General features: G+C 39.5%; 1 protein-coding gene across 4 annotated transcripts in view; it reads right to left on the reverse strand.

Annotated features, from left to right (window-relative positions):
- RPS6KA2 (ribosomal protein S6 kinase A2) overlaps positions 1-26,139 on the reverse strand; it is a 279,656-nt gene that overhangs the window by 150,256 nt on the left and 103,261 nt on the right. The window contains exon 1 of one of the 4 annotated variants that reach the window (XM_021544170.2): positions 11,586-12,320. The exons of the other annotated variants lie outside the window; for them this stretch is intronic. Coding sequence (XP_021399845.1) covers positions 11,586-11,684 — 99 coding nt within the window. The 5' untranslated portion in view covers positions 11,685-12,320. Of the gene's footprint in view, positions 1-11,585; positions 12,321-26,139 lie in introns of those variants that run through there. 4 annotated transcript variants of the gene reach the window in all.

Raw genomic sequence — 26,139 nt, forward strand, 5'->3', positions numbered from 1 at the left:
ATACTTTAGAAGCCACATGGATAAAATATTGCGATTTCAGATCCAGATGTATTGCCTTGAGCAATACCCAACAACACTATAAAATTTAGCCTTTTAGGTTCACAGGCTTGGCCAAGGGGGGATAACCCTCTTTTACACATTCAGCTATGAGGACACTAATTTTGTGCTAGCCCAGAAGTTGGTAATAATACAAGATATGTTTAAACATTAAATTACGTGGGTTTTGTTTGTTTTTATTGTCCTTGTTGGCAACCAGCCAGAAGACAGAGATACCAAGGAAGTTTACCTAGAGTAGGTTGTTAAAGCATTCTACTATATCTGAAGTTTTGGAAATGAGGGAGGAATGCTGCACTATCAACAATGCCAGTCTGCTGTGGTGTTAAGTGTCCCAACAAAATCAATAGAAGTTTTCTTCTGATTCAGATTTCATTACAGTTCTGGGGAGGGAAAAAGAGTTATTTGATTTGCTTTTCTTCTGAATCACGTAGGCTTGGACTGGTTTACTACAATGGTAAGGTGCTTTCAATGGGAGATCTTTTTATCATAAATTAATAAATTAATGCAGGTTAGTTTTAACTTTGTCATGGAAATCCCAAAATAAACAACTATGCAGTTTACTCCTTTCAGGAAGTTGAAATGGATGATGACTGAGCAGAAACCATGAAACTTTGCATGATTTCACATATCTAGAGTGACAAGAGATATCATTTTCACTGTGAGCTTTTTTCATCAAGGTTCGAAAGAAAACATAGAGGCAAAACAGGCACAAAAGCTGTCATGCAACACAAAATGTGAACATTGTTATCTTTATTTCACTATTTTCTAGGATATTGAAGATGCCATAGTAACCATGCTTCAAAGTCAGAGTAGAGGTGCTGTGAAAATTGTACTATATAAAACTAAAATCCCAGACAGATGCTCATGCTCAACTGGGAACTGAGTCATAGGTATGAAACCCTCAGCAGCACACTCAGGAGCTGTGAGGCAAGGGGACTCCCTAGGAGTTTCTTCTTCTGCTCTCCCTGAAGGAGCAATGATCATAAGACATTTAAACTACAGAAAGCCAGAATGCAGAGGCATTTGAAGTGAAATAAGCAAGGACTGAAGTATTTGAGATGGGGACATTTCTGAGATATGCAGTAAGTACTGCATCTGGGATTTGCTCCAGAGCCATCTGACCACTGCCCAGCCTCAGAGGTATCATCTCTGAATCAGCACTTCCTCAAACAAAGTTTTGTTTTTACTGATGGCTGCACAGTTACCTCAGTGAGGTGAGGGTGGGAAGTACCAAAACAGACACAGTATGAGAAAAGCAAAAACGTGATTGCATTCTTTGAGTCTAAACCATAAAACAAAAAAGCTGAATCAGATGAGTGACTGGGTGAGGGAGAAGGAAAAAGCAGAACTGTTGCCTTACAAGGGAAACATCTGAGAAGGCAAAGTGAGTTTCAGTGGACACCAGGAGGCAAGAGCCTGGTCTCAAGGGCACAGTTCCCATGAGCACGCAGCTCAGAGTTTCCGCAGCCCAGCTGTGTGATTCTACACCAGCACACAGCACATTCAAATCTTCAACCTTTATTTACAAGAGGGAAGAAAAGCCTGCAGACAAGAGTAAAGAATCATATCCCAGAAAGGCAAAACAACTTAATTTCTTCTCTTCAGTAACTGAAAAATGGGGAGTTGATGTGCCTCCCTGAAGAGATGACACAAAATCCCAGACAACAGCAGCTCTCTGATCACCAGAAAGATAAATGAGTGCTTGTAGACCATAGTGGTACTCCATGGAGAGAGCTCTATTCTTATTTCTCTCTCAGTCCCACAAATTTCACACCAGCAGAAGGATTTTAAAAGCTAGGGTAAAAGGGCAAACTTTCTCTTGGCTGTGGTGCATACAGCCCATTAAATGTTTTTTAAGTCCCCACTTCCCTGGGGATAGGTTATAATTACCATGGTTGTGCCTGTGGATAACAACAAGGAGGAAGAGATGAACACAAAAAAGAAGGCAAAAAGCAAATCCTAAACTGATCAATAGAAGAGTAAGTGGTCAAGAGCAGAAGCAAAGGACTGATCTGTTTTTCATAAATAAGACTCTTCATAGAGTTATGGCTTTGAAATGACCAAGGTTATCTGCATTGGAAAAGATTACAGTTTTAATTCACTCATTTTACACATGTTATGAGAAAGACAAACACTAAGTGAAAACTTTAAAACTTTCCTTACAACTCCAGGGAAACAACTCCTCCCATTACATCACAAAAGTCTTCCTATTATAGCATTTCTTTCAATACAAACATTACTCAAATTAATTTATTTTACAACCTGTTAGAGAGAGAAAAAATGCTTTTAAACCAAGCAAGGGAAAAATTGCAATTGGCACCATTGACATAATTATCTTTGTTATGGGTAACTTATACCATTACAGAGGAATACCCATCTCCAAGAGTAAATTGGTATGTAAGCTATATCCTGATGTGTGGAGAGATTTTCAAAAAGGCAGTTGGGATAACACATGTATCTTTTGGCAGATAATCACAAGAGGTAGTCTGTGCTTTGGAAGTGACAATCCTCAGAATCATTAACGGTATTCCTTCTTATGTCCCATATAGGTTTTCCTATCTGGGAAAAATGAAAAATTTGTTTGCTAGAATAAAAAAATCCTTGTGACAGAGAAGACTTTCAGAAATTCATTTCATGCCATCAGGCAAAAGATGCTATTAGGCTTTTTTTTTCAGCATATGGTATTTCAGAGAAAAGCAAATACAGATGGAGTTGCTCTGCTGTGTGAGAAGGGATGCCGTAGCATCAATGGCATTAACAGCTGTAGGAAGAGAAAAGAAGACATCTGGATGCTGCCATAGCTGTGCTGTTGGAACTGGGGAAAGTGGGTGAATAAATAGTTTCTACTTTGGAGACAGAGTAAGTTCTGTGGACCACTATCCTTATCAGCATTGCCACTTGGTATATTATGACATTAATTTTTCCACAAAATTATGAAAACAAATGTAGGCACACTTGAAGTATGTTTTTAGTACAGATTCTTCAATTCTGCAAATTTCATAAAAACTTGAAATCATGGTGGGAAAAAAAAAAAAATCTCAGCAACTGATTTTGGAAAACTGGTTTGTCTCCAGCTCTGCTAACATGGGGGATTTTTTTTTTTTTTTATTGGATCAGTTTGTAATTAACATGGTATACACAACCATCTTTTTTCAGACCAGAGAAAATGCCCCCCAAGTGCTTATCCTTATGACATAATATCTTGATTTAGCCACAAACTAAGGATAATGCACATTAAAACTTTTTATAGGAGAAAGCAAAGCCTCCCCTCAATCCCCCTCAGCTTAGTTTGACCCAACTCCTGCTTTATTGGCTTTATGTATTTTCTGCCTTACAATTGCTAAAACTTCACCATGAACAAAAGAGGATTAAATAACAAAAATAGAACAGTATTATCATTATAAACCTGGACAATTTCACAGTGCTGGAGAGACTGAGAGGGAATAATTGAAGCCTACTTCAGTGGGGACTTCTTGCATTTACAACAAGCAGCACTTTTCTGTGTGGACTCATATATCCCACTTTCACCCATTTCTTGAGTAAGCCCAACCATGTGGTCCTCCTTTGGAACTAGAATTTGAAGAGAAGTTGACAGAATGCAGAAGTAAAAGCTAAGGTGAGCTAACACCCTTTCCTTCCCTCCTTTTATGCCTATTTCACTGGTTGCCATATACAAAGAAGGTCACTCTCAAGGGTACAAGAGTCTGAAAAACAAGAACAGATACATCATCTTCTCCATCCTTTCAGATTTAGGCACGGCAATGTGTTTGAAATCAGCCATACAATACCAACACATGAAAATCATTCGCATTTTGAAAACATCTTGGTTTAGCTATCCTAATAGTGCTGATTTAATTGAATATTAAGGAGTTTGTTTTGGAACAAAAATAAGTGATTTTACTTGCCAGAAAAGAGCTTCAAGATTTTACGACATAATGAAATGTTATAAAAAAACTTCTGAAGTATGTTTTATTTAACATCTGCACACACTAAATATTAAAAAAAATCAAATCTAGTGATATGAATTGGTCTTGAACTGTGTCACAGAAATAATCTAACATAAAGGCTTGCTTTCAGATTACTCTTTAGTAATAATTGCAATGCATAACCATACCATGACCCTAAAGTAGAAACTGTGCAGACTAGCAGCAGATCCAGCAGGGTTTCAGATACTTAGAGATAGCTTTTCAATTAATGCAATTACAATGTGTAATTGCTGTCCCAGACACACTCTAAGCACCTTTATTTTTACTTTACACACTGAGAACCACTTGATTGAACAGCCTCGTATCGACTCAAAATAAATTAATAGCAGGTTTTGTTATGTCACAGCTGTAAACTAATTTTTCAATCCTAGAGTACAGTAAATTATGTATTTCAAGATGAAAAATCACAATACAAATTGGAATAAATAATTTAAACTGAGGTTGTATAATACAGCAAAGACTGGCATGGAGGTCTACTGATGCAGAAGTTTAAGACTAAGATATCTTTCAGAGTCACAGAACCTGTCCTCTAGTTGCTGGCAACATGAAGGTAGAGAAAACAAAGTTGAACTGATGCATGCCTTTCTTTGTTACTCACTGGAAAAAAACAACAGAAATTTCTACCAAGAGAAAAGAAAGGTGAATGTTATAGATAAACACACACACTTAGATCACCCCCCAGTTTACTCATAACAATTCCTGAAAGTAAAACTATTTACTGCTTTCTGCCAGTCATACACAGGCTCAGATTTGGCCTTGCAGGAAAGAGGTGTGACACTCCTGAATTACATCTGGATTTTATATGAGTTCACGTGCTAACGTTTAATGAGTCAACTGTCATTTTGCCTATAACTATCATTACTTACCACCTGAAGGAACAATGGCAAACTGTATCTTCCCTTCTTGCCTATGAACTGCTACACAATATCTAATAATACACTGCAATCTGAGGAAAATATTTTCTTCATTATAAAATTTGTGGTTTTGTCTTCTGTGCTCTAAAAGGTTTGCATTTCAAATACCATTGAACTCCTGTTCTCAGCTAGAAGAGAGCTGTAAGTTCTCCCACATCTCACAGTAAAAGCAGCTCTGCTGAAATACTTATATGTTTCAAATACAGTACACTTCAAAAAAGTAGTGAGAGAGATTGAACAGCAAAGGACAACTGCTCCCTTCCAAGCCTTCCAAAGCCTTCCAAGCCTTCCAACCCTTCCAGCTGTGGCCACCCCACCACCATCCATGCACTCACTGAGGAAATGTGCACCCCAAACAGTTTGCCTGGAAGGCATTTCCCTGCATGTGAATCGTAGCTGTCGTGTAAGGACCTTGGATGGATGGATCACTTGCTTCCTTACACATCCTCAGTCAGAAAGCTATTTTCAAGGCAGGTTTAGTAATCACATCACTCTTTTTCATTTCCTGAAACTTTGTTCTCCAGGAAGTGAACCAAAAGCTCTGTGTAAGAGGTGATGGTAACACACGCACAGAAGTGTGCCCTGCGTGCAGAACCAACTACTGCTTCTCTGCAGCACTTAGAGACTTTATTAACAGCAAACACATTTATGGAATCCTTGCTGAAATGGGACAGTAAGTCATGTAAAATGAACAAAAGGAAATTACTAGAAAATATTTTGACTAAAAGTATTTGTACTTGAGTAACTGGTAAATCAACATAAGGAGGGTTTTTGTTCCAATTTCTGTCTTACTTTAGAAATACTTCCAGTTACCTGTGATGACACAAATGCAGAAAGCACACACAAAAGGAGTCTTCTCCTGAGACTAGCAGAAAATTGTATGAAGGAAACACTACTAATAATAAAAATAGATGTAGGAGAGCTAAACCCTCTGAGAACAGACTTCTTGTGCCACAGGGTCAGACAGGTCATCATACTATGATGAGCTAAAACTTCAAATAAAATTACACTTGCATAAAGCTACATTACTGCAAATAAATGCTCAGCTGCCCACAGGTTCCAACCAGTCCCTGAGGTTCACCTCTTCATCTCCTGTACACCCACACACAGATGCTCCAGGCACAGGGAATCAGGGCACTTGCTGGCTCAGAGAGAGTGAAAGGGCACTGCCCTCTCCCTTTCAGTCATTCCATCACTGGTTTGTAGGCATGTGTGGGTCCCATCTGTGGGTCAGACAGGACTCATCCCACAACCAAATAAAGACCTCTTCTGTTATATGACGATCCCATGCCCCTGCTCTATGCTCAAACATTCGTGTACTCTGGCTATGTGACCAGAGACTGAGTTAGTTGCGTGATCTATGTCAGAATTCATCCGACACCAGAGCCCATGGATCAACTCTGTCAGCACTGGCTTGGATGCCAAATACCATCAGATCAAGGAATCATGCAGACACTGAGATGCTAGAAATGGAGGATAAAATGACAATTTGGATTCGTCTTTGGCAGGGTAGGGGCCTTTGAGATATAATTGATTTTTACAAGGGGCAACCAGCAACCAAAAAAAGAAGAGATACTCCCTAACAATGTCACTGTAACTGGCCCAGGGTCTTGTACTTGGAAGACCCTAACTTTCAGAAAATAAATTTTTCCCACCCTTCCAGAAAGACTGAGAAAAGAGACCTGAACAGTTTCCAAATGCATAAGAATCATGTTGCAAAGAAAAGGAAACTCTTTTTCACAGTTACAGTGGGAAGGACAAGAAGACACAAGCTTGAACTGCCTTAAGAAAACTTGTGATAGATATTAGGAAAACCCTGAGATGCTAAGGATAGTGATGCAAAATATACCACATACAGAGGTTATGGGCATTTACCACTGGAGGCTTTCAATAAGAGGTTAGAAAAATGTCTTTGGTGGAAGAGTTTAGATATAGCTGATGCTGCCTAAGGAGGAAGAGGGGTCTAGATCAAGGGTTTTTAGAGACCTTTCAGTCCCAATTTTCTGTGTACATTATCCCTACATCTATGTGCTTAATTTTTCCTTTCTGTACCTCAGCAGTTAATTTAAGGCTTGTTGGAAGGAACACATATCAAGCCTGAGGCACATGAGAATTTATCTGGGATAAAGTCAGAAGCAGTTGGGGAATTGGAAGCAATTGCTTTGTTATGAAAGGGTACACATATCAGTATTGCCCTCAAACCAGGGTAAATAGGTACAATAGTATCAAAGGACTGGAATATTTATCACAATTTTCCTTTTTTCAAATGGGAAATGCAAAGCACAAAGGTCTGAACCGTCTGTAATGACACAGCAAGTTAACAAAATGAGCCTGAAAAATGGATTTCTTGGCTCCTCAAGTGACCTGAGGGACTACACACTCATCCTGCTCTTGCCCTCTCTCCCATCCCTGCCTCCCTTCCCCCCAGCAAGCCATGCAAGACTACAAGACTGCAGCATTTTCTTGTAAAAGTCTTGCCGGCAGCTGGGGCAAGTTAGACACTACAACAGTGTCGGTACCTTCTGCTGTAACAAGAACACACAGCAAAAATATGATCATTACCACAGGGAAAAAAAAGTAAAACTAAAGCTGCCTCAGGACTTACACCTTGCAGAGATGTTCTTGGGCTGATAATCCCCATCTCCCTTTCTTTAACTTGCCTTTATTCTGGCTAACATTTGATAGGAAGACTCTATTCCTCTACCAAGTGAGTAACTATAAAAATAATTTTAAAAAGACAGAATAAAAGACATACTGGTGATACGGAACATAATTTCTCTTTATAAAAGTGCAGAATTCACAAGTGTTTGCAAGCAAAGCATTGTTTCTCCAGCCACTGTGGAAAAGAAGCAGTCTAGCTCAGCACTTTTTTGGCTCTTTCCTAAGGCTGCTGTAACTTTAGCTTGTAGGAAATCAGAATCAGAGCCCAAGATTAGAACCAAAAATCCCTTGTAAAAAAGTATTACAAAGGCAGTGCCAGTCCTTCTGCACTACTAAACAAGCCTGCATAGGCTCGCCTCCATTTCCTTTCCACCAGTGCTTAAAACAAAGAGGACCCACACTTGAATCATCCTTAGGAGATCCTGTCTCTCATACTGACCATGCCAAAGCACACCAGGCCCCAAATTAATTCTGAATTAATTTCCAATAATTCTGCTAGGCTCTAAGCCCCATACATAGATTAAACATAATTTGGATTCATTATTGCCAGTAAGACTAAAAACAAATTAGAAGACTAAAAGTGTAAGAATAATGAATTAAAAATACGTCAGGAACACAAAAGTCAGAAACATCTCCAAAAATAAAAGGTAATGTTTTAATTTGTAGTTTCCTCAAAAGGAAAAAAAAATACTCTTGCATCATTGGAATTATTATTATGAAATTCTGTATATGCTTAGGTATTTCCTAGCTTATTCCAATGGCATATTTAAATTTTTATTTATAAATCAAGTGATATTGCTCACTGCCAGAAGATACATTCCACTGGGTCTCAAAGTCTTTAGCAGATCTCCACTGTGTGTATTTTATCCTGATGGTTTCACATTCATGTTCATCAACACTCAGCAAGAACCATAAACAAAGCCCTTTCTCAGATGCACACATGCAGTTCCCATTGACTTTGCTGGATTTTCAGCTGACTTCAATCAGAACTCTGTGCATGTAGAAGGGCAAAACTTGGCTCTGCACATTCAATAAAATTACATCACTAGATACCTTTTCAATGAAGGACAATGCAAGCCATACTGAAAAATAATATAAACTGAAACCCCTAAACTGTAGCCAAATAAATTCAAATTTCAGCCAGATTTTTCCAGAATAATAAAAAGGGTGTGAATTTTAGACAAGATGAAATGAAACCCTAATACCATTTCATTTACCAGAGAGCACTCTGCCTCTTGTAGCAGGACAAAGTGTGAAACCCAGCTGTTTACCCAAGGTGATCATCTTGTTGTTAAAGGCATAGCAATAACACTGGCATCTGAAACAATCAAGTAAAGGTAAGGTTACAAGCTGTGATTTGCTAAGTCCTTTTCTGCAGCTGTATCCTGGCCCTGTAAGCTACCATTCTCATTACAAATTAATTTGAAATGTAGAATATCACATTAGAAAAAGTAATTAATCATTATAATAATAACTAATATTGTATTACTTTTTAATCTAGTCTAAGAGTGGTATTTTAGGCAAATTAAATGCTTGAGCCTAGGAGCATCTATCTTAAACCCTTCAACCCTCCTTCCCAACTTGCCAAAAGAACAACATAACAAAAATCCCACAGAATGTAGTAAAAACAGTTCCCATCCAAATTTCAAATTACATTGTGCAACAAAATTTCTGCCAGGTACATTAGCTAATGCACACTAAGCAAAGCAATGCCCCATGTGGTTTTTTCCAAATTTCTTTCCTTTATTTTACTTTTACTCATTCCATGGTGCATCTTTAAAAATATCTATCTACTAGGATGAAGAATATTCTCACTTCTAAAAAAACCATCTAACAGGCTTCCTCACACTTTCTGTTTGTCTGATAAGCACTTGTTAGCCTGCAATTACAAATTTATACACAGAAATACTCAGAAGATGAAAACCACAGAGGAGACTTGATGTTCACGTTTGGCTGTTGCCCCCTGCCCAAAGAAGAAACATTTCTGATGATTTTCACACTTAAATAGCAGAACAGATTTTATGAATATTTTTTTTTTTTTTTATAGCTGGAACAGCCCCTATTCTTCACTCCATTATAATACTGAGTCACTTTCCATCAAGTTGGTCATTACTGACAAGCCAGGGAAGAAAGGAGGGATGTAGATTAAATGCTCTGAAGCTACATGTGCGACAGAATATATATCAGGTTGCTTCTTGAAGCAAATTATTGAAAAACAGGAAAAAATTGTTACAGTACAACTCACATAAGGGAAAACTATTTCCTAATTATGGAGAAAGTCCAGTAAATCTAACACTGGTGGTCAACGGGATTGCAAAGATGCTTTCTTTTTTTTTTTTTTTTGTAAGTGAAGCAAGAGTCCAGCCTGATATAAGTGCTGAGTTGTATTGGTCATTCACACTGGATTATCTACTAAGTTAAATAATTAGGATGGTGGAATCTGTTTCTCCCGGACTATGGCACTGTCAAATGAGTAGTTATGAGCTCTGGTGGGGCTCTGCTCTCTCCATTCCAACTCCCCTCCCAACATCCCACCTTGACACTGGTGGCCTGTGAAGATACTCATTTGTCTCAGAACTCCTTCAAGTAACTCCAGGTCTACTTGTCTCTGTTGGAGCACGAGTTTAGAGAATTTACAGTGTGTTACAAGGAACATTTATTCTAGCTTAAACTCTGTGATTCTGACTAGACAATCAGGAAAGGAAAGGTATCCCAATCTCTCCCCTCAGTCCTCCTGGGATGAGACTGTTCCAAGGAGGGAGTTATTAGTTTGTTTTAAATACTTAGCATGTCTGTTTGATGATGAAAATAAAATTCTACATGCTCATTTTTCAGGGAAGTTGGTTTTAAATAGTTAGGAAAGAATATAAAAACCAACAAAAGACACAGGTCAAAAACTTGGCTTTTCAGCATGCCCTGTTTAAGCAATGACACATGAAGAACTTTATGTTCGAACAATTACCTGGTGCTTTAAATAGGACACTAAGGGAATAACGTTTCAAAATGTATTCACACAGCGTAAGACTAATCATCCTCTTGGGAGTACCAGTGCAAATCAGAGTAACTCCTCAGAGGTCAATTGAAGTACACCAGCACAAAATAAATGTGAGACAGAAGGGAATCAGGCCCCATCTACCTCTATTTTAATGCAGAGGTTGCAGATCATCTGCAATGGTAAAGTGAACAAAATAAATATAACTGACATCTATTCAATTGATCTCACATCCTGCCGACTATTCACAGCTCCAAATACAGGGCTGAAGAACAATGGTTTGAGGAAGGCAGGCAGAAATCCGGGTTCTAACCCATTCACACATTCCAATTTGCTAATGCCTCCTACTTGAACTGCCCTCATCTCCCCACACCGCTAAATCATGAAAGGTTTAGTTTGACATTGTCCCCCCAGCTTCTAAAGAACAACTTCTCCTAAAACACAGCAAATGAAAAAATACCAAGAGAGATGATAAATGCAAAAAATATGTGCAAACATGAGAACCTATGGAGAAATAATCAAGAGAATCCCTAACATACCACATGTATTTGAAAGGCACTAGCAAACTGATTAATTATTTGGAAACCTAGCACTAAGAAAGAATGGTACACGCGCAGGGGAAGACTAAAATATGAGGCTATTTCAAACTATGGTGTCATTTGTGCTAATTTAAGTGGATCTGTAATTATTTCCTACAACTTCATGATGTCCTGAACCAGCTTCCTCCTCCCCTGCAAGGCTGATAAAAGGACTCTTGGCAGCACACTAAGTATATTATGCAATGTATTGAATACTACCGAGAAAAAGCACTGAATTATACCGAAACAAAGAACATTGGGTGCGAATATCACCACCTCCAGGGAAAGAGCACCTTTAACTACTTATCACATCAGTAAATGCAGGCATTCTCTTGTACGTCTGCTACCCGCACCTAACAGCATTTGCTACATTTAACTAAGTTAAGGCGAATTTTACCTCGAATCTACTTAGGCTCGAGCTCTTTGATCGAGACTTCTTGCGGAGATAGACGGAGAAGAAGCGACGCACTGTGAACTTCTTCATGTTCATGTCCATCGCCCTGTCCCGCCTGCGGCGCGGAGCACGAAGGAGCTGCGGCGCCGGCGGAGCAAGCTCAGCGCATCCCGATTGCCCCCTGGTTATATCCACAGGCAGGAGCTGCTCCGGAGCGCCTGGCTTGGCTCATGGAGCCGGCCACAGCCGGACTGCCGCCGGAGGAGCGCGCCGGGGCCGGGGCAGCCCGCGGGCAGCCCGGAGCATGCAGGCGCTGCGCTGGCTCCGCTGCGCGCTGCTCACATCGCGGCGCGGCCAGCCCAGCGCCGGCCCGCCGCTCCCCCTGCCTTCGGCCCCGCTACGCCCAATGCGCCCGGCTGAGCTGCAGCAGAATCACGGACGGCAGCTCCTGCGTCCCAGGCGTAGCAGGTTTCAGACAAACATTGGATGTGTCTATTGCTTTGCGCTCCCTCTCCTCTCAGTCAGGCTCTTTCAATTTCCTGCTTTCTGAATCACATGGGGAATAGGCACATGCTGCACTTCTGTTTTTAGCTCAGAATTCAGACGCTGCTATAATTACTGAGGGCTGTGGTGGTCAGATCCGAGAAGAAATCGGCTCCCCTGTGAGAGTGGCTCCTGGAAGAAAGCTGAAAGATGTCGTGCCCCCACTGCCAGAATAGAAGGCTTTGAGTCTCTTTATTCCGGGGAGTATGCAAAATAGCACTGTCGTCCCCGTCTCCCCCCCCCCCCCCCGCCCCCCCGAAATTGAAAAGCTCACCATATCCTGTTCACAATCACCCGCCCGCTTTACATTGAAATGCCTAACACTGGCACAGCTCTGAAAAGAGAAAGCACAATCTAAATGGCAAGTATTACTATTCTTATTGTACTACAGCAGGGAGCTACAGCCCTTCTAGGAGGTTAAGTATGTACATCTATTTACGGGCTGTAATTTTGAGCTGCACAGAAAGCATGCAGACTTACAGCTGCACCCCCAACTCCCCACAACAAAATCACATTTTTCAGCTGTTCTTCAAAACCTAATGAATCTCAGTGTGTTTCAGAGACCAAAGAGCTTTCTCTGCCTGTTTACACACAGTTCAGGCTCCTTTTCCATGGCAGCCTTTCCTTTCTGACTACCAAGGAGCACCTAGACATGCCTTTCTCCCATAACCTCGGACATCACTACAGCCTGAGAAGACTTGGAGGTTAAATGACAACACCTCTCAAGTCCATCTGCTCTAAAAGAGAGGTGTATATTGCTTTACTTGCATATCTGAGCTCTGCTGTGAACTACCTTGGCTAGCAATGCCAGTCAATATCTGATTTTTTCTCAGGTTCTTTATCCTATTCTTCTGCCTAAAGCTCACCATGGCCTATATCCACCCAAAGAAGTATATGAACAAGAAAAAAGAAAAAAAGAATATTTTGTCATTTATGGTTTAATTAAAAAGGAGGCTAGATTGAAAAGGCTGCTGTTAGTGCTGGGCTCTATAATCTCATAGAGCCTGACTCTGCTATGCCTGGACCCTGGTGCTACTCCAGCCTAAGGTAAATGCTTCACTGTGACAGTCTTGACAGTCTGTTTCTTCCTTTTCCCTTCTCAGCACACCTTCTGATTGCTTCTCTAATTCTCTTGGTTTGCAACAAAAATATCTTTGGGGGTTGCTTTCACTGTGCTGCCCCAGTGCAAGCCATGTCAAGCCTAGGAGCCTTCTGCCATTGCAGTTTCCTTGTTTCCCCAACTAAAGATCCTGAAGCAGGGGCAAGTGTCCAAGAAGAAAACCTCAGCTATATATAGGTACACCTATACACATGCAAAACAATGAATAGTCTAAAAGGCAATTTAGTTGGTCAATGCCAAAATTACTTGCTGATGCAGTCTCTCTAGTCAAGTTTTGTGTCTCCTCACAACCTTGCTGCAGTAAAATCTGCAGTGTTACAAAGGCCTCAGGCACTCAGCTGATTACTTGATCTCCCCCTCACCTGTCCTGACACACCACACAGCTGCTGCTACTTCTGTCCTGCCTTTTCCCTGGCAAAGAGGTGTCCTGGCACAAGCTGGACCAGGCTTTGTACTGGCAATGGCTTTTGGCAGCCTCACACATTCCCACTTGTGTAAGATACTTGAGCCTTAAAGAACAACCAGACAAGTCCAGGGAAAGGTCCCTGAACCCTTCCCATCACAGATACATCTCTGGTCACTGACATCTTTATTAATGCAGAGGAGATGATAATTTCCCAGCTTTGAATACACAGGCTCTGTGTAGTAACATGAAGTATATGAGTGCCTGTTACTATTACACTGGCAGATTTACCCAACCTTCCCTTCTCATTACATCAGTGGTGATTTCACATACAGGGACATGCATTCACCATTAAATGTGCCTGTGTTGTAATAAACTTCCAATAAAATTACACAGGCCATGACTTAATACCTAACTATCAGGTACACTTACTACATTCAGAAATTTGTTCTTTACCACAAAAATAAACATTTTTTTTTCAAATCAAACACTATGTATTGGCAATTTATTTATTCTGCATATCAGAGCAGAAAGTAGCCTTGTATGCTAATGTTTAGACTATAACACTGACCATCCTGCCCAGGGTTAGGAAGTAACTCTCTTACATCCCTGACATGAAACAGGCATGGAAATAGGCATTCTCTTCTTGTATTCTTACTCTGCTTTCAGACAGGTGATTAGCGATTAAATACAGTGGGACAACCAACCACCTTAACTCTACCAGGCATCAGAGATATTGCAGAATATATTCCAACTTTTGCAAAAAAAGCAAAAGCATCTGAGATGTAAAATTTACATTAAAATGTGCATAAAAATACAAATGCAGAAATTAAACAAAATACATGTGCATGCAAAATTAAAGCATAGGGATAGATATGTGAAAAGCAAATTCTATTACAGTTCCTTGTGGCATGCCTCAAGACATTGAACTTAACCTTTCTTCAGAAAAACAAATGAGATCAAGAACATTAGATGAAACTTTCACATAAGTCAGACAATAACCACTTTTCACAGTGATTCTAATAAAAAGGTGCAAGCCAAAAAATAAATTTGATTAAACATTCAAAAATAAACATTGGAACATTCAGCATAACATTTATAAACACACTACTGTCAGATCAATCTACAATGTAAAATATTAACTGCACTTAGACATTCATGTCTTTAAATTATTTATCTCCTCTGAGCAATTTTAACTGCTGAGAAACTTTATGGAGGAAAAAAATATCCAAATGTCTCTGTTTAAGACAACAATAAACAAAAATTGTGGAGGGGACATATGACACATTGGCAACAACCAGTAATACTCATCAGCAGTCCGAAAGATGCTTTTTAAAACTAGAATCATATATGCTATAACACAAAATAAATAAATACAATATTATGTCTGTCCCTCCTCCCAGTGAGCTTAATAGCAAAATAAAGTTTACTTCAGCTGGAAAAAGGCTTAAAAAACTCCCAAAACAAAAAGCTTATAGTCAGGATTCAAGACAAACTCTCCAAGAGGAATCTCCAAAAATTAGATGTTACATAGACTAGAGTTTGAATTTTTAAAAGAAAAATGGAGAATTCTGAATTAATATCTAATGAAAGCCAAAGGTTCTTTCTGTGTACAGATGGACCATACCAAGAGCAGTAAAGAACTGAAGGACCCAGGCTTCAAAAATTAACAGGGGGCATCAGAACAGCCTGAACAGCACCCAAGTGAGAAGGATGCCAGTAGCCAATGCCAGATGAGTCATCAATTTCTAAATGATAGAACATGCAAGTCCAAGATATCTACCACAAACTGGATGATATAATTACCAAGAGAAATTCTGTTACACAGAACATCAGGCCCTATATTGAAATTAGGCCTTCTCTTTTTTTATGTGAATCAACAATTTATGAGCAAACCTAGAATGACTCTGCTACTTGAGTAAATTTAGCTGTCACTGTAAAAGTAAAAAACTGTAAATTGATAGTATCTTCCTTGCAAATGCAATCAGTATTACCAATACCTCAGTAAGTCCATCAGAAAGCCAGAAAAATATCCAGAACAAAATAAGAAAGCCTCAGAAGCAGAGACACCACAGACAGAACAAATAAGATTATCAGAACACAACATGCAGAGAAAAGGAAAATGAGACTCCCACAACAGAGGCCCAAGAGACAATGCTACAGAAAAGGTGAATTACGCAGCTTCATTTATGCTCTCATCAAAGAAACTCGGGAGCAAGAGCAGATGTTTCCAAAGGACACCAATCAGCTGAATAAGGAACAACACTTTCCCCCCAGTGGTTAGATTGTATATGACTCTTTCAGTGACTGCTGTTTCCTCATCTCGAATGCTGAACAAATTGCCATATGGCTTTTGTTTCCTCAATGAATACATAAGGTGGCTCTTTTTCTTTTTGATGTTTCTTTCAATAATATGGGATGGGCTTTGCCTAAAGAAGTGCTTGGGTTTGCTCTCATTACACCAATATACCAATGTGTGTCTCAGCCTTTCTAGCTGCTGTACATAGCTAGGTACTATTTAGCGCACACTTCACTGGAGTATTCTCTCTCAAAAAGGCACACTGCCCTGCCAGCACTGCAGAAGACAGACAGTGACTGACCATCTCTCCCCAGCACTGACGAGTGATCAGCCATGTTGGTTGGATGGGGATACAAGCGAAGAGGCAGGAAGGAAAGTGCTTTTTCCCCTTTCTCTCACCTCCTGGCTGTGTATCACAAGCTTCAGTAATTGTGATCCTTTTCTGTATATGTAGTATTCCAGTGGAGGTGCAGACCCCTTCAGCCATCATGCAAATTAAAAACACTGCTCAGAAGGAAGGGGAAAGCGAAGTCATGCGTCTTGTCTAACTGGGTCTGATGAACTGGCAGGACACAGGCTCCTTGGACACAGTCTTCTCTAATCCCAAGAGAAACAAACATAACTGTTTAATCTTGCACTTGTAACTCAAGGCAAAAGCAGAGTGTCTCTTATATCCCCATCTATGTCATTCCCTTGTTGCTAAAAGCATCATCCAACACACTGACAATTATATGAAGAGTAACTAGTATAAATAGATGTACATCAACCACAGGAGAGTGACTTTAAAAAGACCTGTTTTGCTTGATCTGGTGATATTCCACTTAGTGGATTCCATTCAACACCTTTAAACATTCCTAAAAACAGGCATCAAAATAAGTTCTTGATAGATTTTGAATAGGTATTTTGCAAAGATGCAAGTAGCTTAGATGGAGACAAAAGTCCTGAAAAGTTTTCAGTAGACTACCTCAACAGTAAGATTAAAAAAAAAAAAAAAAAAAAATTACACAGTGGCACTAAGAGGGTAAACCATCTCTGTGCCATGCTGGAGCAGAACTATCATAATGTCCTGAGTCGGAAGGGACCCATAAAGATTATTAAGTCCATCTCCTGGCCCTGCATGTGACAGCCCCAAGAATCCCACCATGTGTCTGAGAGCATTGTCCAAACACTTCTTGAGCTCTGTCAGGCTGGTGCTGTGACCCTTTCTCTGAGGAGCCTGTTCCAGTGCCCAACCACCTTCTGACAAACCACCTTCTGACAAACCTTTTCCTAATATACAACTAAATCTCCCCTTCATACCATTGATGTCTTCTTGGTTCAGTTGCTTAAAAATCTTCCTCAATCCCTCCTAAGCACCCACCAGTCACATGGTTATAGTGTAACTTTCAGACTGCCAAATGAGCTACACTATGAGGCTACGTGGCTTGTTCCTATTTGTAAAGGGAGACCCAGGAGTGCTGGAGAAATAATAGTTCCAGAAATAAGAAAACAATATCTGATTGAGTTTTCACCAGATGACAGACATTTTAACTCTTACAAAAGTATCTGTGTTAGTGATGGAGCATCAGATTGGCAAGTGTCACAGCTGCTGTATTGACTGCTCCCATGTGTGCTTTGCTTCTTACACTCATGAGAACGTGCAGCAGCTTCACTGGCCACACACACCTCAGTCAGCTGTGGACTGCTCTTAGGATGGATATTACAATGTCTAGCTTTCATGGAAGAGTATCAGCCTTAATTCTCCTTTTTTTTTTGATTTTCAGCAGTGTCACTGAGCTTTTAACTTTCTTGGCTGATACTATATACTGTTCTTGCTGGATTTTGGTGGCTTAGGTAGAAATATAAGCCAAAGAACCCAAAAATCCAATTTCCTTCATATTACATAAGCTTCTACTCCAACATGAAGGAGATTGCCAAAGATACAATTCTGCTTTCTTTCCTTTGGACAATCAGACAGTCATCATGTTCTCCTATAAAGGAATGGAAGTTTTCTGAAGGAAGGATGATTCTTAGTAACTGAAATATGAACGGTCTTACCACATGAATATTTATGAATATCCTTTGAGCAAATGTTATACAATAGAAAATTGGATGGAAGAACTTCATTATGAACAGCATATATTTACTGTTTATTCAGACTATCTGTGAACGATATTAAAAAGAGAGGAATATGTTAAAAATCTGCTAATAGGCAATTTTCCTTTAATAGGCTCTGAGAGACATCCTACACCTAACAGGAGTAATAGTGCATTCAACATTTACTGGAGCACCCATATCTACTTCTAGTAATCATTGACAGAGCAAGCTGACACTAAAGCGAGCAGAAAAACCAGACCACTGTTTGCCATTGAAATCCTTAGAAACAGAAAAGTGTATAATGGGGCTTGCAAATTTTATTCAGCAAAGTACCAATTTAGGTAACATTTTTCCCTTTAATTATCTAATAAAACCACACATGTAAGGCACAAAACTTAACAAGGTATACAAAAGCATCATATTTAGTTGAACTGAGTGACCTGAATTAATATCCTTTTTTTATATATGAAACTATTCATATGACCTTGAAGAACCTTAAACTCTCTAGCTATGCCTAGCTCCAGGGCTTATACATAATCCAGCCACATCCTGGATGCTCTACCAGAATGGGGGCACAGATTGCACCATTTTCCTCTTATTCTTCCCAACTGGCATCTCCTGTCCCCAGTGAAGAAAATACCACCTGGTATTTTCAGCCAGAAAGGAGACAGTGCACTCTGACAAGTGGGTATGTAAACTCAGGACGCTAAAGGTTTGCACCCGCACTGCAACACAGAGGAAAAACCCAGCTTCAAATGTCCTTCCATAAAACGGGGCTGGAATATTCTGCCACTGCAAGACAGCTCTTTCAGAGAAAACACAATGATTGATATTATGTGTTTCACAGCTGAAATTTTAGTTGAAGGCTGTCACATATTTGCTAGATTTTTTTACAGAAAGAGATTAACTGTGAGTAATGTCAAAGAATAACCAATGGGGCATGCAAATTTACCTTGGTAGGCATTACATCTAACAGGACAAATGACACATGGAATATTTTCAAAATATATTACACACTGAAAATTTGGCTTACAGTTGTATGAACACCTACCCCCCCATGTTAGACACAACAAAAATAAGATTTGTAAATAAAAAATTATTAATCACTTTAAAACTTTAGTATTAATTTCTTTCTTGTTGTACTTGTTAGGCTTTTTAGACAATTTTTGAAGGACCGTTTTAAATTAATGTAGTGACAGTACTAAGGTCCAGATTACAGGCATATCTATCCTTGTGTGTTTTTTAAATAGGAGCTGAAGAAACCATTGGAGAAAAAAAAAGTTCTACATTCTGTGTCTCATACAGCAACATAGGAAGTATGAAACCAGAAAAAAATACATTATCATTTTACCCGTCAAAAGGTTAGTTAAGTTTCATTTGCTATTCACTAAGACACAACAATTTCTTAATTCATCAAGAACAATATAGTCTGAGGTTCTATTTTACTGCTGACTAGCAAAGGCAAGAAAGACAAACTACAAAATGTCTTGGTTTAGGACTGGTTGTTGTCACAAGACTGCACTTTTATTTGGATATATTTAGCATGTTAGATGACATTTGCCTTATTTAATTTCAGATATACAAATTATCACCTGCTCTTAAGTGTAGTGTCACTTCTCAAACCTAAGTCACCAGGCAGCAGGAAGTGCATGAGGTTCTCTTCCTGCATATCTGAGCCTGCCCACAACTGGAAGTGAGTCTTCCTTGCTGATGTATCATCAAATATCTGCAAGAAATTTCAACATCTTGTAGATGTCTTCCTACTCATCTAACAAGTGTGCAAAATTAATTATAAAGAGCACATGTGGAATATTCAATATCCAAATTCTTGATTAACTTAATGGACAAAAAAAAAAGGCAATTCATCATATTAAGTCATTTTAATCCTTAATATGCGAATTTCATGTATCTTTTCAAATCCCAAAACAACCCTAACATGAGATATACAGAGAAATATGCAACACTATGTATAACACAAAGCAATAATCTAACTCCCCATATGCACAACACAAAAATGGCAGTTTTATCTTTTTTCATCAACTAGAGATTAAAGTGTGCAATTAATTATATCATAGAGTAAGCTATGCTATTTAAAAAAGGTTCAAATACTTATTCATATGCTTCAATATACAGGGAAGACATACAGTTGTGGTCAAGACGATATAAAATGCTTCCCAAGTCATATTGTCTACCTAAACACAGTGACATTCTTCAAAGTTAAACATCTTTTGACACACAACAAAAATATGAAATTCAAGATTTCACTAGCAATGCGGATTTTTGCCTCCAATATTTTTTTAAATCAAAAGTCCTGTAATAACCACTTACCTTTGAACCATAATTAAAGTCACAAAGCAGTCATCTCAAATTCATAGTTTGCCGTGTATGCTGTGTGATTCACATGATATACATTCACTGGAATGTGACACCTTTGCCTTAATATGCTACTGGGATCTGATTTAATATTCTGACATTTCCTTTAATATCTGCAACATATGAAATCTTATTATGCACAATGATGTGGGGCAGAACATCTACCAATTAGGAGACTGAGATTGTTCTTTTACTTCAGCTCCCAAAGGAGAAAATAGACGTATATGTCAGATGGGAGGAAAAGACAATGCAGCTACTATACAGACTTGTAACAAGGTTCTCCCTCCCATCATCACAGAAAAAAGAGAATTTTTACAGCTTCCAAAAAGCTTTTCAAGGGCATCTCGGTCTAGCTGGGCTGCTTAGGAACTGCAAGCAAAGACATCAAGGAGCATTTCAGAAAAGCACAGTAGAACCTTACTATTGAATGCCTTGGGGACTGAAAAATGCTTTATTTTTCTTCCACTGTGATTTTACTATGTTCTTAATGTTTATGTATTTAGTTGCTTCCTTGACTTCAGAGTCCTCTCCTCATCTCTTTTTACTTTCTACTCCCCAGATCGTCTCTTCAAATGCACAACTCGCTCCTCTTAACTTAAGAAAGTTGAAATAATAAAACTAACAATTTTTTAAAATTTTAAAAAGCAAAACTTGAGCTTGAAAAGAGAATTGCTTCCTAGTACTTGATGTTAGGGACTATTTTATGGCATGTCTCTAGACTTCAGAAGATCCAAAAACATGCAAGAAGAAATATGAGACAGAAAAAATTGGAAAGGGATATTCAAGGGGCTCTACCTGTTATGTAGTAACACTTAAACTGGTAATAGATGGAAAGTAATCCTTTTAGCAGCATGACTGAATTCTGAAGCATTACTGTGTGTCTTTGAGCACACAAAGCTTTAAAATCTATTGGCTTCTGGAGTCATAGTGATACATGGAAAACATAAGTGTTGAAACATCCAGCTGTGCCTCCTGTGGTGTCTCCCATGGCTCAGTATTGGGGCTAATCCTGTGTAATATCTTTATTGATGATCTGATGAAGGGATTGAGTGTGCTTCCATCAAGTTTGCATCAAGTGACACCGAGGCAGCGGGGGAGTGTTGACCTGTTGCACTGCCACAGGCTGTGGGGCAAGTGCTTGGAAAGCTGCTCAGAGGAAAAGGACCTGGGGGTGCTGGTGGGCAGCCAGCTGGACATGAGCCAGCATGTGCCCACGTGGGCAAGAAGGACAATGGCATCCAGGCTTGTGTCAAGAATAGTGAGATGAGGGCAGTGCTTTGTACTCAGCCCTGGTGAGGCTACACCTCAAATCCTGTGTTCAGGTTTTGAGCAAGAAGGATATGGAGGTGTTGGAGTGAGTCCAAAGAAGGGCAGCAGAGCTGGAAGAGGGTTAGGAACACAACTCTTGTAAGGATTGGCTGAGGGAGCTGGGGAGGCTCAGCCTGGAGAAAAGGAGGTTCAGGGAAGACTTCGCTTTCTACAAGTACCTGAAGAAAGGAGGTTGTATGGTCTCTTCTCCTGGGCAACTAGCAATAGGACAATAAGAAGTGGCCTCAAGCTCTGTCAGGGAAGAGTCAGATTGACTATTAGGAAAAATTTCCTCACAAAAATTATTGCCAAGCATGGGAACAAGTTGCCAAGAGAAGCACTTGAGTCACCATCCCTCAAAGTATTTAGACTATGTCTAAGTGCGGCACTTAGGGACGTGATTTAGTCGTGGACTTGGCAGGACCAGGTTAATGATTAGGCTTAATGATCTTAAAGGTCTTTTCCAACCTAAATGATTCTATGATTTCACTGAAGAAGAAAATATAACAGCCCTTGCCCAGTTAACCTGCTGGAAGATGGGTGCAGCTATAAGAGATGCTGAGAAACGGAACTGAAACGAGTTCTTCTGGGAAGGAGGAGAGAAGCTAAAGCCACCTGCTTCTCACAGAGATAAACATGGGTTTGGAGGCTGTGTAGAGGTTTGCTTTATTTTAGAAAAAAAGGTCTTGGCTCATTAAAAGAATATCATTAGTCCTGGCATAAGCCCTCGCTTGTGGCCTCACTCTGCCATCTCCAGGCCATCATTTCCTACTTCCTCTCTATTGGCACAAGTATTCCCACAGCCACAGAATGAACTGAACTGGAGAACTGGTCCAAATACCACCCCAGAACGCTAATTTTAAACCAGTTCAGTTCCCTGATCTGAATCACTAAAAAAATATCTGTGCCTACTCAATATTTTTTCCAGTGGAGGGGACAGGAATGTGTGTGCCTGTGAGGCGGCTCTGCCTCCTCTGTTGGCAGGGATGGCTAATGCCAACACTAACTGCTGGCTTCCCAGACACAGAGCTGGCATGCTGCAGCCGCCTGGCCTGGCAGAACTGGAATCACCAAGCAGGCCACGTCAAACTACCCTTCCAATCACAGTGAAAGTTAAAATAACAGATCTGGTATAGAAAGGACATTTTAAAATGTCCTGAAATATTTTTTTTATTATTATTATAAAACTAGACAAAGTGAATTTGCTAAAACATGCAAAACTTGAAATTATGCTTTGAGATAATGTGCTTTTCAAAAAGTTGAATCCATAAAAGATTTGTGGATTGTTGAAAAGGAAAAATATCCACAGATGGGTGAGAGAGTAACCTATAGCTGCACTGCAGAAATTCAGAGGGCTGTTTAAAGCCAAGAACCCTACTAGGACTCACTGGGCTCCCCTTTAGTGCTAAAACCAAACCACTGGGAGTGTAGTAAAACTCCTAGAACTAAGACTGCAAGTTCCAGTGGTGTAAACTGGCACAACTTCAATTGATTTTCTGAACAGTATTTTCTGGCACTTCTCTGATTTAATCTCCTATGGGTGCTAATACTTTCCCTGTCAAGTAGCCCAGAACTGTTTAACTGCACACACAAGTATGCACCTCTTACAAATTTCTGTAGGTATGTAGCATTTATGCCAGCATGTATGCAGAACTTGAGTTTGGGTTGGGTGCTACAGGTCTGAGATACCTGTGTGAATGCAAACCTGAACTGTACAGCTTGGATGTGTTTGATGTACATCGGTCAGTGAATTTGAGAACCACTATCAAATGCAACACAGATGTAACCACAGGCAACCACAGGCTGCAACCACAAGCAGTAACACAACATCCTTGAACTGCTATGAAGTTGTTTTAATGCCATCAGAAAATCATCATGCAGTTAAGTTTTCAGTTCTTGTTGGTTCTTTTGGGAGGCTGCCTAGAAACTCACCTTCCTATTCACTCTAGTGCCTACCTTAGATGCATCACAGCTAAATTTTTTTTACTCTTATACTAGCGTCTTTCCAGGCAGAATTCTTTTTCAAAGGGTAATCATATCTCCTCACAGTTTTGATTAAATGAGAGTGAGATTTTAACTTTCCCTCACTCAACCATCTCTCCCTGCTTTTGTCCTAATACACAACCCTGTCCTAGACTTCATGATATCTGTGTGTATCTTTGTAGATGTCATGAACAGAAGAGTTTTTTTTGGAGCCTCAGTAGTAGCAATAATCAGTAATTCTTCATCATAAGAAATATCTTAGGATTTTCTCCAATTTTTACATTACTATTTCAAATTTCTAGTTTACTGTTGCCCTGTAAAATAATCAGGAAACTTAGCCAGTCTTCCTTGGTGGTATACTCTAAGTGGGACTTCTAAACCTGTTGTGTACTCAATGGAATAAGACAGAAAGCCCTCTGATCCCCTCTCTGAATCCTCCAGCATAAGAAGGAAATGGACTTCTTGGACTAAGGCCAGAGGAGGGGCACTAAGTGGATAAGAGGTCCTCTCCTACAAAGCACCTCTCCTACAAAGGCTGACAGAGCTGGAATTGTTCATCCTGGACAAGAGAGGGCTCTGGAGAGACCTTACAGAAGCCCTAGAGAGGGCTGGTAAAAATAGATGGAGAGTGACTTTTTACATAAGCAGATAGTGATAGGACAAAGTGTAATGGTTTTAAATCAAAAGAGGGACTGTTTAGGTTAGATATTAGGAGGAAATTCTTTACTCAGAGGGTGATGAGACACAGGAAGAGCTTGCCCAGAGTTGTGGTTCCCTCATCCCTGCAAGTGTCCAATGCCAAGGAAGATGGGTCCCTGGGCACCTGATCTAGTAGGTGGCACCCCTGCCCGTGACAGAGTGCTGGAACTATATGTTTTTTAAGGTGCCTTCCAATCCAAACCATTCTATGATTCCATTCTCTTCCCTTGATAAATAACCATATCTTTTCAGCATACTATTAACTTGGAACATAGTAGTGCTTGTTTTGGTGACAGCTCCAACATAGCTGTGAGAAAATTCCCCTGCTCAACCACTAATGCATAATCGGAATTTTCCCTTAACCCTGTTTTGAGTTTTGTTTGGATACTTCCTGGGGATTTTTATTTGAAACAGAATGAAGCTAAGCAATTACAGTATAAATAATACCATCTAATATTTCTTAGATAAATGTACAATTCTTAAATCACTTTTAAATCTTTGAAATTTCAAAGCCAGTGGCTCAGTAGAACACTGAGTCAGAGCTGGTTAAGACGGTGTTTCTTAAAAATATGCATGACATGGCAGTCAAAAGAGACATTTGCAAAATTTCTTGTAAAGTTTCAGAAAAATTCTAAGAACATCTGCAAACAACAGCATGAGGATTGGGCAAATATAGTATGGAAAATACAAGAACAACATATATAGGTACATCTGACAGCTCCCAAATGGGTCACAGTGGGTATGCAGCTGCCTTAAGCCTTCAGTGACCAAAGCCCGCCTTCTGATACTATCTGAAAATAAACAGTGAGTCTATGGCTCATATATCAAGATTTCACAAAAACTTCACGTCAACTTTGATTTCTAGATATTTTAGGGAACCTGCATATCCTTCTTGGAGAGTTAGGAGGCAAACTTCATGCCCTTATTTTCCAGTGGCAACTTTGCTTTTTGGAGTTTTTCATCAGGCAAACCCCACAAACAGTTTTTCCAGGATATCAAAAGTAATTGAGATAATGAAAAGCTAATAGGCTTTAGCTTAGAGGGTTGCAAAGAATAGCCTGCCATTATTCAGAAAGCCCTGTAATAGAGCACCTTGTTAATTAGAGATGATTCACAGATGACTTGCAATAGATTATGGTAGTTCTGAATAGCAATGATATTTTCATATTGAGCTCTTATGTACTCAGGAGTAATGAAGCTTCAATTTTAATTAAAAGAAAGCTCCTTTTTTTTTAAAGCCTGAAGGTCCAAGCAATTCTGAAGTACAGAAAGTTAACATCTTTTACTAATTTTCCATATTTAGAGTGCTGCACTTTATAGTTTTACTTTCATAATGTTCTCTACCAGAGGACAGCTAAGCACCTGAATAGCAGCTGTTGATAAAAAGGCAATACTATTGTCTCTTCAATTGGAGAAACACACAATGAGGAGAGAAGCTTCTTGCTCAAGGCCTCTCAGTAAGTCTGTGATAGAGTTATGAACAAAACCAAGTTCATTTTATTATTAAACCAAGTTCAATACAGGATTATCCCCTTACATCTCCATGCCTCATCACAGAACACCATCTGCTACACCGATGGGCATTCGCTGTTTCGTTATGATCAATACAGTGATACAGTTTGACATTATGCATTAATGGGTCATTACTCATTGCTACTGCTAAAGGGATTCCCATGCTCTGTCACCTTCCCTCTTCCTTTCCCTTAACACCTTCTCTTGCCTTTTGTTGGGGAGCTTACAATGAACTGGTCCA

The sequence above is a fragment of the Lonchura striata genome, chromosome 3 (genome assembly GCF_046129695.1).
Source record: "Lonchura striata isolate bLonStr1 chromosome 3, bLonStr1.mat, whole genome shotgun sequence".
NCBI lineage: Eukaryota > Metazoa > Chordata > Aves > Passeriformes > Estrildidae > Lonchura > Lonchura striata.